The sequence below is a fragment of the Lissotriton helveticus genome, chromosome 5_1 (genome assembly GCF_964261635.1).
Source record: "Lissotriton helveticus chromosome 5_1, aLisHel1.1, whole genome shotgun sequence".
NCBI lineage: Eukaryota > Metazoa > Chordata > Amphibia > Caudata > Salamandridae > Lissotriton > Lissotriton helveticus.
This window is the reverse complement of record NC_136065.1, coordinates 1,261,354,672-1,261,377,356: the sequence shown is the minus strand read 5'-3', so window position 1 is coordinate 1,261,377,356 and position 22,685 is coordinate 1,261,354,672. Positions and strand designations below refer to the sequence as shown.

At 42.6% G+C, this 22,685-nt stretch overlaps 1 protein-coding gene across 1 annotated transcript in view; it reads left to right on the top strand.

Annotated features, from left to right (window-relative positions):
* Positions 1–8,847, top strand: part of LOC144755279 (solute carrier family 12 member 3-like) — a 43,791-nt gene extending 34,944 nt beyond the window's left edge. Inside the window, exons 21-26 of the mRNA XM_078644050.1 lie at positions 790–903; positions 4,489–4,600; positions 4,906–4,992; positions 6,415–6,550; positions 7,384–7,451; positions 7,712–8,847. Coding sequence (XP_078500176.1) covers positions 790–903; positions 4,489–4,600; positions 4,906–4,992; positions 6,415–6,550; positions 7,384–7,451; positions 7,712–7,853 — 659 coding nt within the window. The 3' untranslated portion in view covers positions 7,854–8,847. The remainder of the gene's footprint in view (positions 1–789; positions 904–4,488; positions 4,601–4,905; positions 4,993–6,414; positions 6,551–7,383; positions 7,452–7,711) is intronic.
* Positions 8,848–22,685: the final 13,838 nt, after the last annotated feature.

The following is a 22,685-nucleotide window of genomic DNA, read 5'->3' as shown; positions in this document are numbered from 1 at the left end:
TGCTTGCCACATAATGTATTTAAACGTTATATGCCATCTTGACTGTCGAAAAATCTAAAGCTCACACACCCCCAATCTTACTGGTCAAGCTACGCCCCTGGCATCCGTAGCTCTGTCGCCCCTCTTGTGATTTAGAGATAATCCAATGTGTGGCAAGTAAGGGCTGCAGACCTGACCTCAGACCTCGCTTCTAGTTGGCCTCTGGCAGCAGTTAGCTCGTGCGACTGGGCCTTCCGGTCAACCTCTGAGTTCTGCTCAATGTACTCTGCCATTGATAATGATACTCTTCATTGAGTCACTATAGTTACGCTCGTGATTTGTTTCATTGATCAAGCAGGGATTGATTTGCATCCTTCCCTTTTTCTTTCCTTCCTCAGTTATTATGTAACTCAGTAGCTTGATACAGTCATAACCATCTACACAGGGACCTCTGCACTTTCCCTTGTAGCCTCTATCTTGAATTCTCTAGCTTAACATCTCTATCTTGTGATAATGCAACAGTCATTATATTGTGTACTATGTCTCTTTTCTACTATTAGAATGTCTTGGAGGTGTAACTTTGTTTCTCTCTCGCTGACCCTCTTTTCTGTCATCTACATTCTCTCTCCCAAACTTTTATGAATTGCAAGTCTTTAACATACAACCTTCATCTTAGTGTGTCCTGTTGAGGACAGAAGTTATAATCTGGTCCATCCAGGCATATCCTATAGCAGTGTGGGCCTTCTCCCAAGAAAGGCCCTCAATGGTTTTCTATTTCAACCCTGGAATTTGCATATCTTCTCATTTCAGAGGCATCTTTGGATGATGAGGCCCGGAAAGCTGCAGAGGAACAGGCAAACACTGTCTTCCAGTCAAAACAGGGAAAGAAAACCATTGACATCTACTGGCTCTTTGACGATGGTGGTAAGACAGCCTTTAATCATGAAGTCCATTCTCTCTGTTTTTGTATAGAGTGCTTCACTAATTTATGAATCACAGTTACAAAAGATACCCCTGAGCACCCAAGAAACAACTAACTGAAGATAATAATCATGACTTGGAAGCTTAGTCACACTTAAATTGGTTGACAAAGAACAGTACAAAACCTGCATTTCGGCAGTAGGAACAATGCGGGCCCACCTAGAGAAATTCGGTCCTATGATTTTGTCTGCTATGCATGCTTCTTTTCAACTACTGCTTGACTTTCTGCATTATCTCCTTGAATGTTTGGGAGTATGCAATGAGAAGTGAGCTGGTAATTGGGACAGCAAGATAATGTTGACTTTGAAAAGCAGGTCTGGATGTTTGTCCTACCCTTGCACAGTGGTTGACTTACTGAAAGAAGGAACGTTTGATCAAGCCAAACATCATGTGGGTTCAGGGTTAACATTGAATATGGTAATATTAGTCTTGTTTGCATTCATCCGCAACTAACAGCTCTTCGTGAAGGCCTCAGTACCATCAAGGCACCAAACCAGATCACAAAAGCAGACACAGGAAAGGAGAGCCCTGAAAATACTTCTGAGTATCAACTGCTTACAAATGGCATTCCAGACTGAGTCCTGTGAAATTTGAAAAGTGAAATAATATAGCAATGAATGAATCGCGGGTGACAGTGAGCCTCTTGCATCACTTGGATCTGCTATATGACTTGTGCCTGATTTGGCTTCTGCTTTGATGGTAGGATCACAGAAGAGGGAAAATAAGCTACATTAGTTGGTTACTAAAGTGAGTTTCTTAACAAAGATTGGGATTTAGACAATACCACAGCAGCAAATATATCAATAAAGTTTTGATAAAATTGATGAATGAAACCTTGGTTTTCAATGAAATAGGACACATTTAACATACTATCATGTAAAGATTCCTGTAAGAAGAGCTCTCTTGAGGCTGCTTCACAATGTTTAGTGTTTTTCTTCATACATAAGGGAAGCTTTTGTAGAAGCAGAGACTTGCTTAAGCTCACATTTAGTTTCTATGAAAGTAACAACAAGCAAGAACTTTGGATATGATGATCCATGCTTTAACATTAGTCTGGGCTCAGTACTTAGGGGCCGATTAGGATGGCGGACGGACTTGCGTCCGTCCGCCACCCCTGAGTAGGAGGGACCGTCCGCATGGGCAGCGGCGGTCCCTCCATGGCAATTAGGATGTGACCGCCATCCTGGCGGTCACATCCTGTATGTTTTACATTGCGGTGGGTGCTGCTTGAAGCAGCACCCGCCGCAATGTAAAAAACGTAAGCTGTGCATTTGCATGCACAAAGCGGCAGGCACCGCGCGGTGCCTGCCGCTGCACGCAAAGGCAGGGGGGTACCATATGTACCCCCCATATGTGCACCGCCAGCCATGTTAGTGTTTTTCCGCCGTGGTCGCCTTCCGACCGCGACGGAAAAGCGGCGGACACATTGTGAGACCCACCAGCCATCCTGATTTGGCGGTGGGTCTTTCAGGCCTCCTCGGCGGATTTCCCGCATACTCCGGGCCGGCGGTGGCTTCCGCCGGCCCGGAGTATGCGGAAAATCCGCCATCATAATGACCCCCTTAATTTGTATTGGTAGCTGCTGGTAGGCACCACCACTGCTTAATTTACAGGAACAGAGCACTTTTAAATTCCTTGCATGGTCACAGTCTGGCTGAGCTTTGCTATACTGGCTGACAGTATTTTACCAGCACCACTGGTAAATAAAACAAGCATTTGCAATGCAATAGGTCTAACATTTGCAAGAGTTTAAGCTATTAGCATTGTAACGCCTTTTATTTATGTGTTTTGAAAACCAACACATAAATTTATATTGGCAATAGCTCAAACTATCGCAAATGCTAGGGCACTTTAATGGTGGCCACGCCCCTTTCTTTAGACTCTGCTCATCATATTAAAAAAAACATTTGTTTGTGAAGTTCACAAATAAATGTTTTTTTTGTTGTAAAAACACCCCATGTCTTGCTGTCATTTTTAATGGCGGCCACGCCCCTTTCTTTAGACATGGCTGAATACAATAAGCAGTGTCTAAAGAAAGGGGCACAGCCACCATACGTGAATAGTACAGCTAAGGCCTTATCAAGACAAACGTCATGGATTACAGAAGTTCAAGCTGCCGTGCACCACAGATTCCTCACCACTGGCTGCAGTGTAAGCTACCCTCAGCAACTAATAGGTAAAGCAAAAGGTGTAATAGAGACAGCATCTCTCATTCACAGGCAGTAGTGGCGTGTTATTAAGGGCCGATGGGCCAGCCTTGCCCTTCCATTTCCAAAGCATGATGTGTGTCTGTCATGCTGAGCAACGGTCAGCCTGGTAGACACTCATCATGTCAAGGCCTGCGCGCTACTGCTTTAAGCCCTGTAGTGCCCAGGGCTAACTGTCTATCATGATGCTTCATCACAGAGTGCTATGGGGTCAGCAACTCTCCCTGACCCAATCCCACTCTGTTAGGAAGTAGGGAAGGTCGTCCTCTCATTGGCCCATGACAAGGTCAGCCTGTGAGAGGATGTGGCTAGATCTTCCATTTTACACTTCCCACTTCAAGGCGTCCAGCTGATTCCAGTGCTTTCTGCTTTACACTCCTGCTACCCATTGCCTCCGCCATCACCGTTGCAGCCCATTAAGTACTTTTTAAACATGTTTGGGCACGTGTGTGCATGTATGAATGCATTTGTATGTCAGCATGCGTTCTGTGAATGGGTGTGCGTATATGTGTGTGCTTATGAATGGTGGATGTATGAGTGCAAGATTGCGAATGGATGAGTGTGAATAAGTGTAGATATGGATGTGTGTCCTTTTGTGGAAGAGGGTGTGCATGTGTGTACTATCCACACTACTACTACATATTAAGGGCTACCACTGTGCGCAGGATCAGTATAGCATGTATTTTCAAGAAGATAGATGTTTTTTATGAATCATGTAAAACTTAATTTATTAACCAAAACGTATGTTTATTGCTGCTCTTTGCAAGACACGACTTGTGACTGGCGAACTTAGTAAATATGTAAACATTTGCCCTCACCCTTTGCCTAATCTGATGGTCATAAATTTCAATCTTGACAAATTTAAGACTAAACATAGAAATGCAAAGTGGGTGATGGCTCCTCAAAACAATTTGGGCGCCTGCAATTATTTTTCACAAACTAAGCCTTGGCTTGGCTCTTTCTATGACATCAACAAAACTAGCGACAGCAGAGTTTTAACTTGAAGGGCGACTATCACCTTTAGACACCTCTACCAAAAAGGCAAAGGAACCTGAACTCCATCATTATTGTTTTTGAACGTTTCAATCAAAAGCATGGTTTAAGGACACTTGAAAGAAGAGGGGGGACATGGGGGATTGAGCTGGCATGATGTTTCTCCTCTGTGGATCATTTATGCAGCATTTTTTATGAATACTCAATTCACACACGGACACATGCGTATCACAGTTTTCATATAAGAGGTGGGTGCATGCCAATAAATCATCCCTGCTTTAACTTGGCTTCAACTAAGAGTGCCATTCTTCCTTGTTTATTCCTGTAGGACTGACCCTACTGATACCCTATCTGCTGACACGAAGAAAGAGGTGGAGCAAATGTAAGGTGCGAGTCTTCATTAGCGGACATGTGGACAAGATGGAGGAAGAATGCAAAGAGTAAGTGGGCTCTTGTTGCCTTGCATCCATAGCCTCTACTCTGTGAAGCACTCAATTGCCGCTTGTAGTGAGGCAGCATTATGAACATCTACTTGATCAATGAACAAAATCTTAGGGATGTGCAGGGTTTCCATGTGAGAGGCTTTCTTCACTGAAGAAGTGTTTCACCCTGCCCTGGGTAGTGTTGACGGACCACACCCTGGACGATACACATCTGTGTCCTGTGACAATATGTAAATCTCCTTTTTTGACTATTTCAGCCTCTATTGTACTACACAACCTGACGCTTGTCTGTTTGCTTGCAGGATGCAGCTTCTGCTATCCAAGTTCCGACTAGGGTTCCAAGAAGTCATTGTTCTCCCTGATATCGACCTAAAACCACAGGACAAAAAGTAAGTGCTACAAGATGTTTCTCCAGGAATCCAACTCCAGCTGAAGTACCTCAAAACAGACATATCTGGTCTAGAGAACAAATGTGCATTTTCCTATATTCTGGTATTTGACCACTATTAGGTATCAGAGAAGCTTCTTAACACATGGAAGTTGACACTGATCGCAGTACAATAACAAATTAAGAATGTTCATCCTCTGTATTCTAGAAAAGTGGCATGTCGATCTCGTGCGTTATAGATGGTCACACTTGGATCTTCTATATTTTTAAAGTCCACATAATGGCACTTTGGATCACCTGCCTTCAAATGCCACCAAGTTAAGAGAAGTGAGAACGGTTTGTACATGCACCCCAACGTATTGGGAATATTGATCACAAGATTCCACATCTACCTTATTTCTTATCCCACTGGTGTTTGGAGGGCATGTTCTTTTATTTACCGAGCAGCCCCCGTTCTCTTCATGAGCTCCACGGTAACATTTGCAATCGCTTGGTTACTCCGAATTAGTGATCCCCAGATCCCTCTTCTGCTGGGAGTGCGAGTCCTTTGATGTCAATAACTCCAAACCTCCAGATACTGGATGTATTGATTCTCTGTATCACCGAGCTTCAGAATACAGCAGTTTCTTCGCACGCTGGGACCCTGGCTGCTGAAACAAGCCTTTGTTGATTTATAAGGAGGTTGTTCTGAATTGATCATTTGGAGCAGTGCCTAGGGACCACTGGTGACAGTGTTCTGCATAACATCACATAACTTTGAGAGTGACTCATTGGCTATCAATTGTTTTCAGAGAATGAGGGGGTTCCCTATTGCCTTAATCTTCAGATCTTTGCATTTTGTTTAGCACATGTTTAACACTCTTCAGCAGGTCGAGTCTGTTTCTGTGCAGGCAGGTGCAGAACAGGACATCTCCTGATAAGACTCTAGGTGTAAAGTTACTTTCAGTCAGCATTTACTACTTAGGGGCATTGTTCTCAGAAAAAAAATGTAATAATAACGTGGCATTAAATGCGTTCAAACGCTGTCTGTAAACCCTCTAGGCGAAAGTGCTATGTAAGGCAGAACCTACGGTAGTACCTCTTAGTAAAAGAAAACAATTCTCGTTCTATGTTGTATCAGCGCAGCTTGGTATAGAGAGGCACATGGATGCCTTGGGATATCAGACTATTGAGTAGTGAGGTTGCTGCTTTTGAAGCAACATGACATTTGATAATCTGTCTTGTTTACACGCCTCATACACCCATGCGGTGTGTCCTTCTCCGGACTTGTGTTAGATGCGGAGCTGCCGATCACAGAGCTGAGGGCATCTTCATGCTTTCACCTCGCCTCAGCCCGCACTCTTGGTTTGATTGCATCATTCTGGAGATTCCTTGGCTGTGTCTTCATTGGTGCTTTTATTTAACATTCATTCTTCTGCTGCAGCCTAAAGATCTTTGAAGACATGGTGGCCCCTTATCAGCTGAACGATGGACTGAGATGCAGCGAGTGGGTGGAGGAGATGAAAACAGATGCCCCCTGGAGGATCTCAGACCAGGATATCAAGACACATTGCATAAAGGTATGTTCCTGGTGCCCGTCAAGTGATTAGAAGAACATCCAGATGCCCTCAAGAGCAATGGGGACGGTGTGACCCGAACTGCATACAGAGCTCCTCCCCACCAGAATCCCTCCTGTGACCTCACCTTAGAGGAAGCCATTTAAATCTTTAGTTATTTCTACACTACCATTCTGAACACAGGCTCTCCGACGATCCTAGGAAAATCATTATTAATGCAAAAAGGATTACTCTACGGTGTGGTAATGTGTACAGGAACCCAGCATGAAAAATGCCCCAATGTCTGACAAATTTGTCAGATGAAAAATCAGGGCACCAATAATCTTAATGCTTCTGTCTTGTGCTGTGAGCAGAATTAAATTCTTCCTTCGCCAACGCTGGAATATAGTATCATCATGAGCACAGTACCATCCCCATGCTAACAATGCACTATATTCAATAAGGTAGGGCATCTGTTAGAGACCTGGAGCATGTCACAACGCGCAGTATTGACATGTTGTGTCAGCCCCCAAAGGATAGTTAGAATTGGCTCTACATTACCAAGTATAGCCATGTTTTTTAGGATCAGTATTAGAAAGTTCACATTGCCCAGGGTTGTAATGAATTTTATGGATAATATTGGAATGATTTTCTAATCGTCAAGTGGTCTTACACACTATATGTAATTGACATTTTTTCCACTGTACTATCAGGCAATGACATGAATCGGGGAAGTATTTCCTGCTACCAGTAATTATAATGTCTTGAACAATGAAACATGCCACTTCGATACTCTTTTTACCTTAATCAATTACCTGCAGTTCTGGTTCTTAAAGATTCTCCTTTTATATTTGCAGACAGGACGCCAGGTTAGATTGAATGAGATCCTTCGTGAGAAATCCAAGGATGCTTCAATAATTATCATGTAAGTTGAACCTATATACCAAATGCTCAAATATCAAATGTTTTTACCTCTTACAGATACACTTGCCTTCTTAGTGATTTCCACTATGACCCTTTCCCTTTGACCTCAAGTCCAAACCTGCTGCCATTTTTTGACATGTAAATCATATATTGCACATTAAATAAAAATAAATAAAAATTTTCTAGGGTACATGTATTTAGGGCATCTTTGTAGCAGGTTGAAAAGGTGCTGAATATTAATGTAATCTTTTATTCTTGTAGGAGTCTTCCAGTGGCTAAGAAAGCAGCCTGTCCCAGTGCCCTATACATGTCCTGGCTAGAAATGCTGTCACATGACCTAGATCCACCAATCGCATTTATTCGTGGAAACCACCAAGATGCTCTAACAGTCTACTGCCAATAAGAAGAGCCCGGTTATGCTGAACTCTCCAGTACAAGGAGTCTGCTAAGAATTAATTCAGGCAAATAAGGCCGGTCCTGCTTTGCTGCATTATCCAGACGTCTGAGGTTGGATGGCCTTGCAGGTCCTATTAGACGAAAAGGCTACTTGTGACCTTTGAACATGGTGTCTGTGCCGTATGCGAACATTCGTCCAAAGAATGACCTTTACATATCTGCAGTAATAGGTGTTGCCGGTACCTGTGGTCCCATTGAAACTGCTTTTAAAAATTGCTCAGCTTCCACAGTACAAAAAAAAAGTCTGTTTTAAGAATCATCCCTTCCTACATTGAGGAAATATACAGACATATGAATTCGTTGATTCATCAAATTTTGAAAAAATTCTAGACTTTTCCTTTGAAACCAGATATGCTGATTCCATCTATTTCACGGACCATAGAAAGTAGGACCTTCTTCCACCTGACTGGAGCTTGGAAGATACATTGATTTGCTGTACATTAAAGATCATAAGTGGATCCATAAGTGCATCTCACAGAAAGACTGACTTTTCCACCTTCTAGATCATTATGGATTTCTCTGCCTTGAGGCATGTTGATGGTCTGTATGCGCCTCATGCCTACATATTTTTAGACGCTGACTGGACTGAAAACCTGCACAACCTTACTATGAACTTTCTATTCTGAATAGAAGCGCTATCACAGACCTTGTATATACTACACCTCCTTGGGTTATGTCAGAAAACGTTTGTAAATGTGGATGTGCGACTTGGAATGGAACAATGACCTCCTCACCCAAATGGTGAACAAGAAAACAAACTTAAGAATTAAGTGTTCTTCAGAGATGAATAGCATATGTACAAAGAGAGAAGGCTTGTTTTATTCAAATATGTGTATTATTTACTTTTTAAAGGCATGTACCCAAGGATGCACATAAAAGCCACAAAATATATATACGTTTTAAATAGGTTTATTAAACTTTGTTACTTATCTTCAAATGGATTAGAGGTCTTTTTCTTCAGTGCGAGTCAGAAACGTATTTCCCTCTGTGTGTGAATTATACATGTCATTGTGATGTTCTCAACCTTTGTCTGGCAAAGAACGGGTCAAAGAAAGGCTCCTTTAGATGGGCATCTGCTGGGTAGATAATATGAGCCGTGGTTGGGTGGACAGGTCAACATCTGAATTAGTGGGGTTTGGTTGTGTAGAGCAGACTGGTTTTGGTTGGCAGTGCAGTATTTGCAACCTTTGGGTAGATTGGATGGACTTTTTTTGTCGACAAGATGGCATTTTTTGGGAAGGACCATCACAAAATGGCGGTATATTGGCTTCCCTGTATTACACTTTCTTAGGAGTTGCCAATAAAGAAGGGATTTACTAATCAGAGCAACATTGTCAAGAATTGCCTGGCTCGCTTCTCACTCTCCCCAGCCTTTAAAAAACAATATATAGCCTCTGTAATAACTGGGGAAAATAAGAGTACAATAAGCTCAAACAACTAATTCAACTAATGTAATTTTTAGATCCCCAAAAGATTTACAACTTTGATATGACTATATTTATTACTCCGTCCAATAAAGTAAACTACAAACTCTCAGAGTAGAGAGGTAACATTATGCAATTCTAGGGGATCAGAAATTAAATCACTCAAAAAGTATATGTCTGGTTCTTTACCCATTTCTCTCTGAATGAGAAGATTGGTCAGCCAGAGAGCCTTGTCACCTGTGGGACACCTTTTGATCACCACCTGATTTCAAAGCGTGGAAGATAAGTGGGGAAAGTTGTTTCTCTGCAAACAATCATGCAATCAGGTAATAAGGAAGGACCACCCCTGCTAGATGATTTGAAAGTTAGAGTGTAATAAAAATGCATCTGATATGTGAAAGAAGTGGTAAATTCTCTTTTGAATAATTTTTTGCCTGTTAGCTATACCCTTTTGAATAGGATGACTACCTACTCCATGTCACTATGAACACTGTCTCTAGTCGCAAGCTTTACATCTACAAATCATTGATTTTGAGTGTGTTATTTTAAAAAGTGCATTGGAAACAAGACAAGAATACAACCCTGGAAACAATGTACAAAACGACCTGAAGGAACCTTATTTTGAAATAAATAACGTCCACTCTGTTGACACTATTGCGTGGAAATTCCACTGCATGCGTCTCCACCTGTGTTGAGTGCTACAATTCCCATTACATCAAGTATTTCCCATTACCAATCAACCTGAAATTATGTAAATGGTCTTTTTCCTATGTTATTTTTGTCCAGGCTTATGAGAAGATGTCGACAACGTGTTTAATGAAGAGGTAACAGAGAAAAAAGATAGTATTATAAATTCTTGGTGTACATATGGAGTTTTAATATCACAGTCACTCTGCCAGCATCCTCACGTATGTCATTGTGGGTGAGGGTTGTGATTAAGGTTAAGGTTTCTCAGTGAAATCCGTACATGCCTTCAATCCTTAAAAAATATTTTCAAGTGATAGGCTAAATCACTGCCTTGACAGCCATACGCATAATGGAGGGATCATCAGAGTATCTGGGGCGCAAGGTTATGGATCACAAGCTCCTTATAGCACCAAATTGAAGGGCTCTGGGTGAATACCCTTTTGAGTAATTTACACTTTTGAGTATGTTTACTGTTTTTTGGATATTCACAAAATCTGAGTGTACATTTACTCTGAAGGTGTATGGCCCCCAAGCCCTTCAATTTGCTTAGAGACGTAAGTTACACTTTTAGAGTAAATTTACACTCATATTTCGTGTACAGCCAAGAAGAAAGTAAAATCATTTAAAAGTGCAAATTATTCAAAAGTGCAAGTTATCTTTGTGAATCAGGCTCACAGTGTCCTGACCTTCAGTATGCTGACTATTTACAGGTCCTGTCTCTGAAGTTTGCGGGGGTTTTCTATTAACAGTGATCCCCGAATTCTATTCCAGTTACGTTACAGTACTCCTGAAATGTTCTTCTGTGTCCGTTTACAGGATTCACCCCCTTCTAAAGGAAGCTTATTACGCCTCCTTACAACAGTGCACAGAGCCATAAATATCCCCGTGCCATTTGTCAAGCTCCCTGGGCCTCGTGCCTTTATCTGACCTTCAGCTCGAACTCTAATTCCTTAGTCTCAAGTTTCTTGTCATGCTACTCTTGGTATGGCCTTTTTTTTCATGCATGAATTGCAAAACCTCATTTAAATCCGTCTTGGCGTGTCAGTCTAGACAGACATAATCTTAGGTCATTCTGCCTTGCCCCTCATTAGCCCAACGGTAAATATATATTCACCTCATTGGCAATATCTCCAAAGAAAACATTTACTTTCAACAGCTCCCGTAGAAATGGCAAGTGCACACACTGTTGAACTGCTGTTCATTCAGCCAGCCCATTCACTTTTGGTGCATGCGACACAGGGACCTGTCCCATAAGAAATTAAATTTCGCATGACGAAGTACCTTTACAAAGTTTATTTCAAGTACTTTCCCTAAGAACTCTTTCTAAAAACTTCAGTACAAAATCAATCGCCAGCCCAACCCACGATAAACTCCATGCTGTATGTAATATGTGCCCCCACTCCTAAAACAGATGCACGCGCTCCAAGTGAACTTTTGTCATACACATCCCAACACATGTATTGGCCGTATGGTAAGTGCCATTGCTTTTTGCCTCTAGTCGCTCACTGATAGTTGCCTCCTAGGGCAGACAAATATAGGATCAAAAGAAATATTCAGTATACAACCAGCACCCTAGAATACATTTCGCAGGTGCTTCAACTTAATGCCCAGCTCATATGCTGTTTGCCAGTCCTTTATGTTCACAGCTCTGGGTGCTTCTTTCTAATGGCCATCCAACTCTCACTGTCTGCCGTATCCTCAAAATCTGGTAATAGTGCCACACATCTGCCACATTTCATTGCCAATGGGCATATTTCACTTGAAAATTGTAGGGCATCCGGAGGGGTGCTATGCACCTTTAAAGCATTGCAAGGCACAGTTGCCAAAAGTTACCATTCCTGCGAGAGGAGTCAACGAGCTGCATTTGTCTGCCCTCCTACTCTTAAGAACAAACTGCCTAATCCTGTCTGCCACCTCAGGCTTCCAGCTATGTTCATAGTTCATTCTGTCCCCGTGTTTTAAGGTGGAACTGAGGGTTGAATAAGGAAATCACTCGGTAAGAAGAGTGTGGGATAAGGAGCTCCAGGAGTTGTGACAGGAATTTACCAGAATTCAGGACATTGAAAAACAAAAATCCAACGCAGAAGCACTGTTCATACACTACTAAAATGCTAAATTGGTTAATCACCCATCTGCCTGCTATATACCGCTTTAACTGGTTTATGAAAGCAGTAACATTAGAATGTTTGTCCATTCTGTTCTTCCAAATAAAATCGCTCATGCATACATGTACTGAGTGGCAGACTCCTTTTGTAGTCTTGCAGAAATGGTTTATTCCAAAGATTAGTGCCCACAACACATTGTGACCAGCCAGACAGAACCTCAACCGCCTATCACCCAACTGTGAAAGGAATCCTTACTCACCACTTGCAAAGCACTGAGGCCATTCAAAAGAATGCAGGTTCACAACAATATGCAAGTTCACACTACCAACTAAATACGCGCCTGTCGCCTACATGAACTTAAACCACGCCACAGGCATGTCACACTTATGAAATCACACTACTACAATACAGCCCTCTACTCCTGAAGAAGCACAGAACAGCAGAAGGGCGGCAAAGATGCTTGTATATTTACCGGGCTGCCATGTGACTTTCCCTTCTACCAAAGTAGGGGGCATTTTATCAACGGCCAGCGATAATTATCGCTGGCCGTACATAGCGATAGAAATATTATCGCTGGCTATCGCTGAATATAATCGCCATGATAATATTTATAACGCATAGCGCTATGGCGATAATATTTCAGCGATAACGGTGGTTTCAATGGAACATCGCTGGTTTTCCAGCGATGTTCCATTGAAAACAGCGATTACATTGCTGATACGACCATGTGGTCGTATCAGCATAATCCATCTCCCATTAAAAGTATGCCTTAGTCAGGAATTTAGCAGATGTTACATTCCTGAGTTAACGCTGAGGTAGCACGTTTTTTTAATCGCTGCACCTCCTTGTAAATATCGCGAAGCTGCCTTAACGATATTAACATGTGTTGTTTTTACAGCCACGCCTTCTTTGCATCTTATTAGAGATGCGAGGCGAGGCTGTGAAAAAACGGGCTCTACATAAAGGAAACATGCGCTAGTGTGTCCTTGATGTTATTGCAATATAATTATCGCCGCTTTTCGCCCAAAAACCGACGCTAAAGCGACGATAATTATATCGCCAGCCCTTGCTAATATGCCCCGTGGTTTCTGCCCTGTGAAGGAGCTCCCAAGCAAGGGATTAGGGAGTAGGGGTACATGTTGTGCTTCATATTGCTCCCAAAGGTATGACAAGCAAGCATAGATAATGGCGGGAAGATGGGCAGAAGACAGATGGTGATGTTTTGTGATAATTTTCACTGCCGTTGCCTACTAATCAGTGGAGATCTTTGAGAAAAGTGAGCAAAGAAACAAGTCCTATCTAAACAAGGGAAAAAAGGGACAGATGAATGACGAACTTTGTGAGGGTGGTACATAATCCCATCCATTCCTTCATTGTCCTGCTGCGATACCTATTGTGTATCGATGTCCTAAAATTAACCACTTTATCCTTCCCACTGAAGACGTATGCCTTCAGTCTCTGTGGCCTTCACTTCTGGCACATTATCTGACAAGGGAATGTTAACATAAATCGCACAAAACTCAGCGATGCAGTAGCAAAATTACTGCCCAGTCCACTATGCCAAGCTCTACCGGTCCATACAATGAATAATTCAGACTTGATTGAAGACCATGAAAGAAAAGAAGCTTCAAGAAGTAATAGTGAAGGGGACAGTCAGTCCCTGTCAAGGTGCCGCCTAATACCCTGAGGGATTGTAGTGTATGGTGGCATGAGGGGCGTTGTAGGGCTGACTATGGGAATCCCTGGTCGACCCAAATATGGTGACTGTATCTGGAAAATCACAGAGGAGCATCTACTGGAACAAACCATGGAGTAGACAGCTTGTTGAACAGAGGACCAGATAAAGGGGCGAACAGAGAAACAAGGTCAGTTCAATAGTGGAATGCTGACAGCTTCATTAAAGACAATGGGGCAGCAGTGGGCAGTAAAACATTATCACAGTCACTGAAACATTACAACGAACTGTCAACATTTCAGTGTCCTAATCTGCAGTCTCTGGTCCTCTTTCTCCACTTTCTCTCATGGATATGTGGAGACAGAGTCCATGAAAGAGGGAAAAAAGTAAGCTTTGCCCCCTCACTCCTCCAGTGTTCATACCAGCTGTGGAAGGAGGGACGGAGTCTTCTCAACCCACTGTCTCCCTCCGCTCTGGCAAACAAAGAAAAGACGTTTGACAGGTCGGAGAGTAAAACACTAGCTGTCATAAGCCTCCTTTCACAGCTCTGCTGTCCATGTTTTCAGTTAACCCCTTAAGTGCTTGTGACGAGCTCAGCTCGTCATGAGGCACAGTGGAGCTGCACTCATGACGAGCTAAGCTCGTCGCGGCCGTTGTAAAGTTCGCACGCGGGAATCATTTCCCCGCTGTGCTGAACGTTCCAAAATCGGCTGTGGCTGTGACGAGCTCCGCTCATCATTAGTGCAGCTCCACTGTGCCTCATGACGACCTGAGCTCATCACAAGCACAGTGGCACCACGTGCGGCCCCCCTCCCCCCGCACAGCGGGGGGAAAACACCCCGCAGTGAAGGGGTTAAAGCTGTGGCTGTGCACACAACAGTAATTGTCGAACATACACAACAGGAGCTGTGAAGGAAAGGTGCAGAAACCCCAGAGCCCTTGTGTCTCCCAGGACTCTCAACAGTCTTTCACCCTGCTGCACCAGGCTATGCTGGATATTAAAGTCCCACTGCCTTGAAGTACTCAAAAGATTGTTGTGTGATTAGGCCTGGTGTCTGTCTGACAGCCTTGGGGACATCGATAACACGAATGGGCACTGGAATGAACCAGGTACCCTGAGGGTAGGAGAGGTAATAACCGGAGTATATCCTCCCAGAGAAGTATAACACAAAAAAAGACTCCAGTGGACCACGTGGTGGTCAGTTGAGTAAGAGATAAAAAAATTTACCTGCGGTCTGGAAAACAGAAAAGTAGGGGTGACACAATTTGTTCTACTATAATGTTGTGTCTAGCGCAACCATGTATGTGGGGAAAAAACTAGCTTGTTTATATTACCCTCACACACCCTAGTGGTGTCATGCTTCATCATCGGGTCACCCCGACCCCTACAAGTCGGGGTGGGCTCGATCACAGTATTGGGAAGCTCTTCTGATATGTTTAAGGAGGGGGCTTTAAATAGGATAAAATCACCCAGATAAATCCCCGGTATCCCTTTATTTTGGGGTCTATCTGAGAAGTTAAAATACTGTATAGAAATTATTTATACAAGTGGGTCTTGTCAGGGTATTATGGTCCTATGACCCTAGTGCCAACATGTTTCAGTCCACAGTGGCCATGAAGGTCCGGGACTTTCTTCAGTGCAATGCTGCCTTGGTTTTAGCATTGACTCGGTCTGGACTACAACTGCTGGGGTTGTCACAGAAACCCACTTGCGGCTGCCTTTAACATCAACAACCTCACTGGCCGGGATGGAGATGCAGCTGCAGCTGCTGAACTAGAGACTGTATAGTAATGGAAGGACCACCGGATTGATACCACTATAATTCAGGTGGCCGTGTAGAGACTAACGTTGGCCGCACGCAGCCACCTCTGCAGTCTGAGTGACTGCATCTGATCACCGGTATCTGCCTGTGGAGGATCAAGCTATTGAGTTCACACTAGTAAAGCACAAAGATTAAGTATATGATTCATACCTGCTATACCACCATTGATTAAAACCTGAGCAAACAAGTGAACTGATTGCACGTATGATTTGTGCGGGTACTATACCAGGATCACTACACTGTATACTGAATTGAATTGTGTAGCATTGAGTAGTGTTGTGTTATTAAATATTATTTTATTTTCTAAGACAAGCACAGTGCTGGACATTGAGGTTATTGTGTCTGTTGGTTGATTGTTGAGCTCTGATTTCATGCCCCCAAACTACCTTCCCCATGACCCTGTTACTGTTTGACCATGCTACCCAGAGAGTCAAGTGCGGAAAGGGTTGTACTTGGCGGAGTCTGCGGAGTCATAGTAGGGCAGGTCCCACGGCCCCAGTGACAAACAACTTCAATCAGCATGGTAGAGCCAAGTATTCCCTGTCTGCCTGGTGACCCACCAAACGGAGTCTGACAGGACACATTCAAGACCATTCCTACAAGCAGATACAAGTTCACACAAAGCAGTAGATACATTCCAAGAGGATACAGCTTGTAATAACAGAACATAACATAGGAGTTTGAAGGTACTTTTTTAGTGGTGTGCGAAATTTGTGTAATTTGCTTTCGTGTAATTATGCAAAAAAATTGTGAAATGTAACTGTCATTTCGCGCTATGTTTTAGTTCAAAATTCGTCCTTATGTCAATTTTGGGCAGGAAGATGCATTTAAATAAATGCACAACATTCAAAAGCCACTTGTGTTCTCTTGTTCCTCTGCGTTCACATACTTTGATTCCTGTGAATGACACATAATTATGCATAATGGTGTCATTTTAGGAATTTTGTGTAACATGCATAACACAAAATTCTTGATTACATTTATTATGCTGCATAATTTAAATATCACCCAGGACTAGTATTTTTCTCTAGAGCCTATGCCTGTCATTTTTATTGTGCAGTATTTATAGTGGGTACTATCAGTTATCACATTGGGTACATTTACTCTTTATTTTTATTACCAAGTCAACCTCCTGTGTACACATTACTTTCCTAAGCTAGGGAGTCAAGCAGCTAAGGCTTAGTAGGCATAGTAGAGTATCTGAAGCACGGATAAATTATACATACAGTAATTGCAAATTCCAGTCACAGCTCTACCTTTGAAAAAAACTGTGTATTAACAAGTAGAAAAGTGTCCCAATTAAATATATGAACAAAACAATGAGAGGGGGTCTGTATTATGTAACAGGTGTACTATATCTGTTTGCACCACGGTGCACCTTCAAATAGGTACACTGGCCATAGTCAGGGACAGTGTGCCTATCGTCCTCAATATGCTGCGCCCCCAAAGCAGTGAACTCCTGACTTCCTAATAAATATCACAATAGCAATCTACATCAACAATCAAGATTTACACAGATTGCAAAAGAAGGCTTTTCTTTGGGGGTTTTCTCCTAGCTGGGATACTCTAAAGAAGGCACCTAGTGCAAGGTGGCACCATGGCTAGGTGCCATCCTGCACTTATGCAATCTCAGGGGGCACTCAAGAAATCAACATTGATTCTTGTGTTTCTGTATCGTTGTTTATTGTTCCAAGATGGTTGATATATTGCTTCTAACAATGTCTGCCATTCTATGCAATTATCTTCTATACCTTTCTTGAGTTTGGGTATGCATTGTAAAGTGGGTTGATGACTGAATGCATACAAAAATGAATCAGCGAGTCGATGAATGGGTGCACGAGAAAAAGGATGCGTGATAGAGGGCCTGTATAATATTAAGTGGCTAAACCCACCAGTGCTTGGAGCAGCACTCTCAGTTATAAGTCAGATCTACTATAACTGATTATTCTAGTTAGGTCTGGTGTAAAAGATAGCTTTAAATGTCACAGAATTCTTAAAATTAGTACATAATAGTACATTAAATATTAAAATAAAACCATAGAAAAAGGCTTTGGCTTAGCCTCTTTCATCCATTGCTCTGTTGAATCGTCAATCACATTCTGATGCAGAGCACAATTGGCAAACATATAGCAGCGCTTGGTCAGGCCCCTAAAGCCACTGGCTTTGTTATCATGTTTATTGACATTTTCCTGTACCCACTGGATGGTCATTGAGTGTTTGAATTGCCATGCAGGTCATTTTACCTGTTTATATTTGAGTCCTCTTTAAGAAGGGGCTAGAACCTGATGCAAAACAGTCCTTCAGTTATGTGTATAAAAACTTGAAAAAGTATATCCAGCTACTTGCTTTTATTTCCCAGGATGTCAAATTTGCTTGTTAACCCTCTAACATACAAGATGGAAATCACCTTTCTATTAAAAAAAGTTTTGCTTTGAAGGCATAGAAGCATTTCAAATACACTTCAATACCCCAAGCGAAGATAAAGCTATTATAAGTTGCTATTTAAAAAGTTTATACTTAGTTGTCTGCGTTTATTTCTGAAGTTTATTAGTGACAGCAGATTGATTTATTATTGGCTTTTGTTTTATGGGTGTGCTCTCAGTGGCACCTATTTATTTATTTATTTATTTATTTATGGGTTTCTATAGCGCTGGAATCGACTCCAACCGGAGTATCTCTGCGCTGTGATACCAGATAGAGTCCAACACTATGCAGATGAGAGAATGGGTCTAGATTTTATCGGTGAATAGCAGAGTTTTGAGTTGCTTCCTAAACTTTAAATGATCTGTGCAGAGCCTAAGGGTCAGGGGCAGTTTGTTCCACAGTGTGGGCCCCGCAACAGATAGGGCTTTCCCTCCATGTCTAGTTTTTTTTACACGAGGTACAGTCAGCAGAAAATTCTCACTAGATCTCAACGATCTGGAGGGAGTATAGAAGGTAAATTTCTGCTCCAGATATGTAGGGCCATTTCCATTCAGGCATTTATGGATGATACAACATATCTTGAACTTGGCTCTTTGTCTAATGCTCAACCAGTGTAGTTTCTGCAGCAGAGGTTTTGATGCTGTTCTGGGGGGAGCATTTAGAACAAGGCGGGCTGCCGTGTTCTGGACCACCTGAAGCCTGTCTAGAACTCCTTCATTGGCAGAAAGGAGTAGCCCGTTACAATAGTCAATACGACTTAATATAAGGGCTTGCACCAATGTTCTTCTGGAGGAGTCCGGTAGCAGTGGAAAAATTCTACGCATCATGCTTATGATGTGGAAGCATGCGCCAGCTACCATATTGCTGTGCTGTTTGAGCGAGAGGTCCTGATCAAGGCGTATCCCCAGATTTTTGACAATCTGTTTAGGCTCTGGAACGACACCGAGATCAGAGGGCCACCAGTCAGGGGTCCACAGTAATTTGGCGTCTCCAAACAGCATTACTTCCGTCTTGCTGACATTGCACTGTAGGAAGTTGGTGGACATCCACAGTGCGACGGCTTTCATGCCAGCGGAGAAGGAGTTTCTTGTTTCTGTGGTGAGGTTACGAAATGGGAAGAGGAGCTGCGTGTCATCCGCATATGACACGGGGATGAAACCATATTTGCGCATCACTCTTGCCAGGGGTGCCACGTAGATGTTAAAAAGTGTTGGGCTCAAGCAGGAGCCCTGTGGCACCCCTTTCGTAATCCCCACCTCAGTTGATCTGTATTTGCCCATGGTGACAGTCTGGGTCCGATCTGTAAGGAAACTCCTTAGCCAGGCAAGGGCGTTGTTCTTAACCCCTACGTTCGACAACCGGTCAATGAGGATGTTATGTGACACGGTGTCGAACGCGGCTGAAAGGTCTAATAACACCAAAATTACTGAGTAGCCTTTGTCTTGAAACATGTGCAGATCGTCAGACACAGACAGGAGGGTGGACTCTGTACTGTGTTTCGGCCTAAACCCAGATTGAGAGAAGTCTAGGCCGCCAGCTTTCTCAATGTAGCTAGATAGCTGACGATTAACATGCTTCTCAGCTAGCTTACCCAAATATGGCAGCAACGAAATAGGTCTAAGGTTAGACAGGTCAGTCCAAGGAGTTGTGGTTTTTTTCCTGATTGGTCTGACCAAAGCTTGTTTCCACTGCTTAGGGACAGAACCTGTGGAAAGGGATAGGTTAACAAGTTTCTCAATGGTGGGAGATAGGATTCCAAGTAAGGTGGGCATGAGTCTTGCCGGGATGATGTCATCAGGACTTCCACTTTTAATCTGCGCCTATGTATATTACCATGCAAGCATTTCGTCAGACAATGTGTCTGTTTATCTGCATTCTCTCTACATCCAATAAAGGGGTTTCAGCTATGCTCCGGCATTTATTTCTAATCAAAGTGCCTTTTCTTTTGCTTATATATATTTATTGATAATATGAGATCTGACAGGTTAAATATGGCATGGTTCTGGACTGATCCTATTGTCAGTCATGTGAATGATCTATTCAAAGGTTTTAATTTGACACAACAATGACTCTGCCTATTGGTAGCATTTACACTCAGGTCTGGACACTTTCCTGTTAAACATTCCAGCATTCTACATCTGGGGTTGTGTGCCAGTGGTGTAACAAAACCTTAGGTGGCCTTCCCTTTAAGAAATAGGGAGGTGGCCCTCCACAATGCCCAGACATAGCCAGAACAGAAATTGCTCTTCCACCTGTTCTTAAATATTTCGCTATGGGTACATTTAGCAGATGAAGGTTGTCAGACTTGAGGGGGCGTGGCTTGGCGCCCGGGCAGCATGGCGGCAATCCTGTGAGGCTCCTGGACTGAGGACGGGAAAACGCGCACAAAGGCAGTTCATCGCGCGACAAAACAGCGGACCCGGTATGTGATAACACCGGGCGCTGAACGCGCGTACTTTCAGTCATCTTCGCATCTCAAATTGGCAGCATTTTGAGGAAGACGCACGAAGGCGGGTATGCGATATAGAGGCCGCCATCTTAATTGCGGTATGAATGGAATGCGCGGCGGTGGCGCTTCTTTCATTTCACCTCAGAAGAATTTAATGCAGCAGTAAATAAGCTTCCAACGCCTCTTCTTAAACGCCCGTTATTGTACCTCTATGAGAGCTCCTGCAGTTACTGTGAAGACATGTTTATATTTTTGAGTTACCTCCTCTCTTTTGACCCAGAAATATTGATGATGCCATTTTTAAGGACACATGCAGGCTTTCCCTCAGAAAATATGAAAGTGTTGCCAGCTTGCCTATTTACATAAATGCATTGCAGTATACAGATAATATGCCTGGACAATTCTCACGTTTTCTAAGAAGTACAGCAGGCACACTTTTGTGTCAATAACTGAAGATATCTTTTGCCCTAACATCTATATGACTTATTCGCTGTGGTGGTTGCAGTAGTTTCTGTGCATGCTGTTGCCAAGTCTTGTTTGGAAGGGACTATATACGCAGTACCCTTTTCACCACCCACCTAATAGGTTTGATCTTTTACTGCACCACGCTTATTTGTCACATAATACAAAGGTGACATTATCCAGCATGTCTATGTATATGCATTGTTGTACACGTATAGCACAACCGGACAACTCTTCTGTTTTCTATGCAATAGAGCAGGAACATTTTCGTGTCAAAACTGAAGATGTCCTCTGCCCTAACATCTGCATGTCTTATTCGCAGTGGTGATCGCAATAGTTTCTATGCATGCTGTCGCCAAGTATTCTCTGGAAGGTGCTATAATTGCAGTCTACCTGTTTCACCGCGCACCTTATAGGTCTGATCCTTTGCTGCACCACGTTTATTTCTCCGACAACTTCCATTATATGGAGTTATTAAATAATTAATGGGCAGAACGAAAAATTATTTTTCAGTTAAACCTAAACGTGTTTTCAATAAAAACTCGATTTTCTTTTCTGAACTCTCAAAATTGGAAGATTCTGGATCATTTGAGCCACAAAGCACTACTGTTACGATGGATCAATCAAAGTCAACACCATGAAAGTCCAATGTGAAACGCCTAAAGCAGGACCCTCCATCTCCACCCAAACCAGTATATCCAGTATCCATGGATCTGTTACTACAAGAAATAAGAGCTTTGAGACCCTTCATGGAGGGGACTAATTCCAAATTGCAAGTACTCTCAGATAGCTGGTCACAACTTGACTCTAGACTTTCAGTGGTGGAACGCAAGGTTTTATCAGTAGACGTAACTTCCAAAACAGTTTCCTTCATACAGTCTTAACGATGCAAGTTTCAACACTCCAAAAGCAGGTTGAGGATTTGGAAAATCGCAATAGGAGAAACAACCTACGTATTTATGTTCTGAATGAAGGAGTCGAAGGATCAGACTCTATTACCTTCTGCAAATCTTTTCTCCCCAAAATCTTACACCTTTCCGAGGACGCATCTCTGAACATTCAGTGCACTCATAGACTAGGATCTCCAGCACTTCATCTTCTTTGCAAAGACCCAGGGGTGTTATACTATACTTTTTAGAATACACAGATCTACTAAGAGTTTTGACGGCTGCCAAGACAATTCAGCAGATATCCTGGTCTGAGTCTGCATTATTTTTTGTGCAGGACTATTTAAGAGCAACAGCAGCAAGACGCAAGGCCTTCTTTGACATGAGATCTGATCTTCATGTCATGGGAGGAAGATACGGTCCCTTTCATCCCTGTTTATTCAAAGTTACGTTCAATAACAAAACCTCTACCTATGAAGATCCTGTACAACTGCAAAGTTTCATCAATTCAAACAAGACGGATCATATGAATTTTATGAATTCTTCATCCTCACATGTTACCTGATTTTCATATTTGTGTATACTTTATTTTACGTCACTTCGTTTACAGGTTTTTCGATGTTTATTAATTATCACACTTGTGGGGTTATCTAAAGCCTTTTTGACACTATGATTCCCGTTGTTTGGTTTTAATAATTCTTAGGTTTGCTGTTTTAATCCTTCATTCTTTTATTCCTTATTGCCTTCTAAAAATCTCCATTATTCTGTTTTATCCTTCGTTTAAATTGGGATGCTCACTGTTTGCTGTGTTCCCTCCTTGGTCACCCTGATCCTTACCCGAAG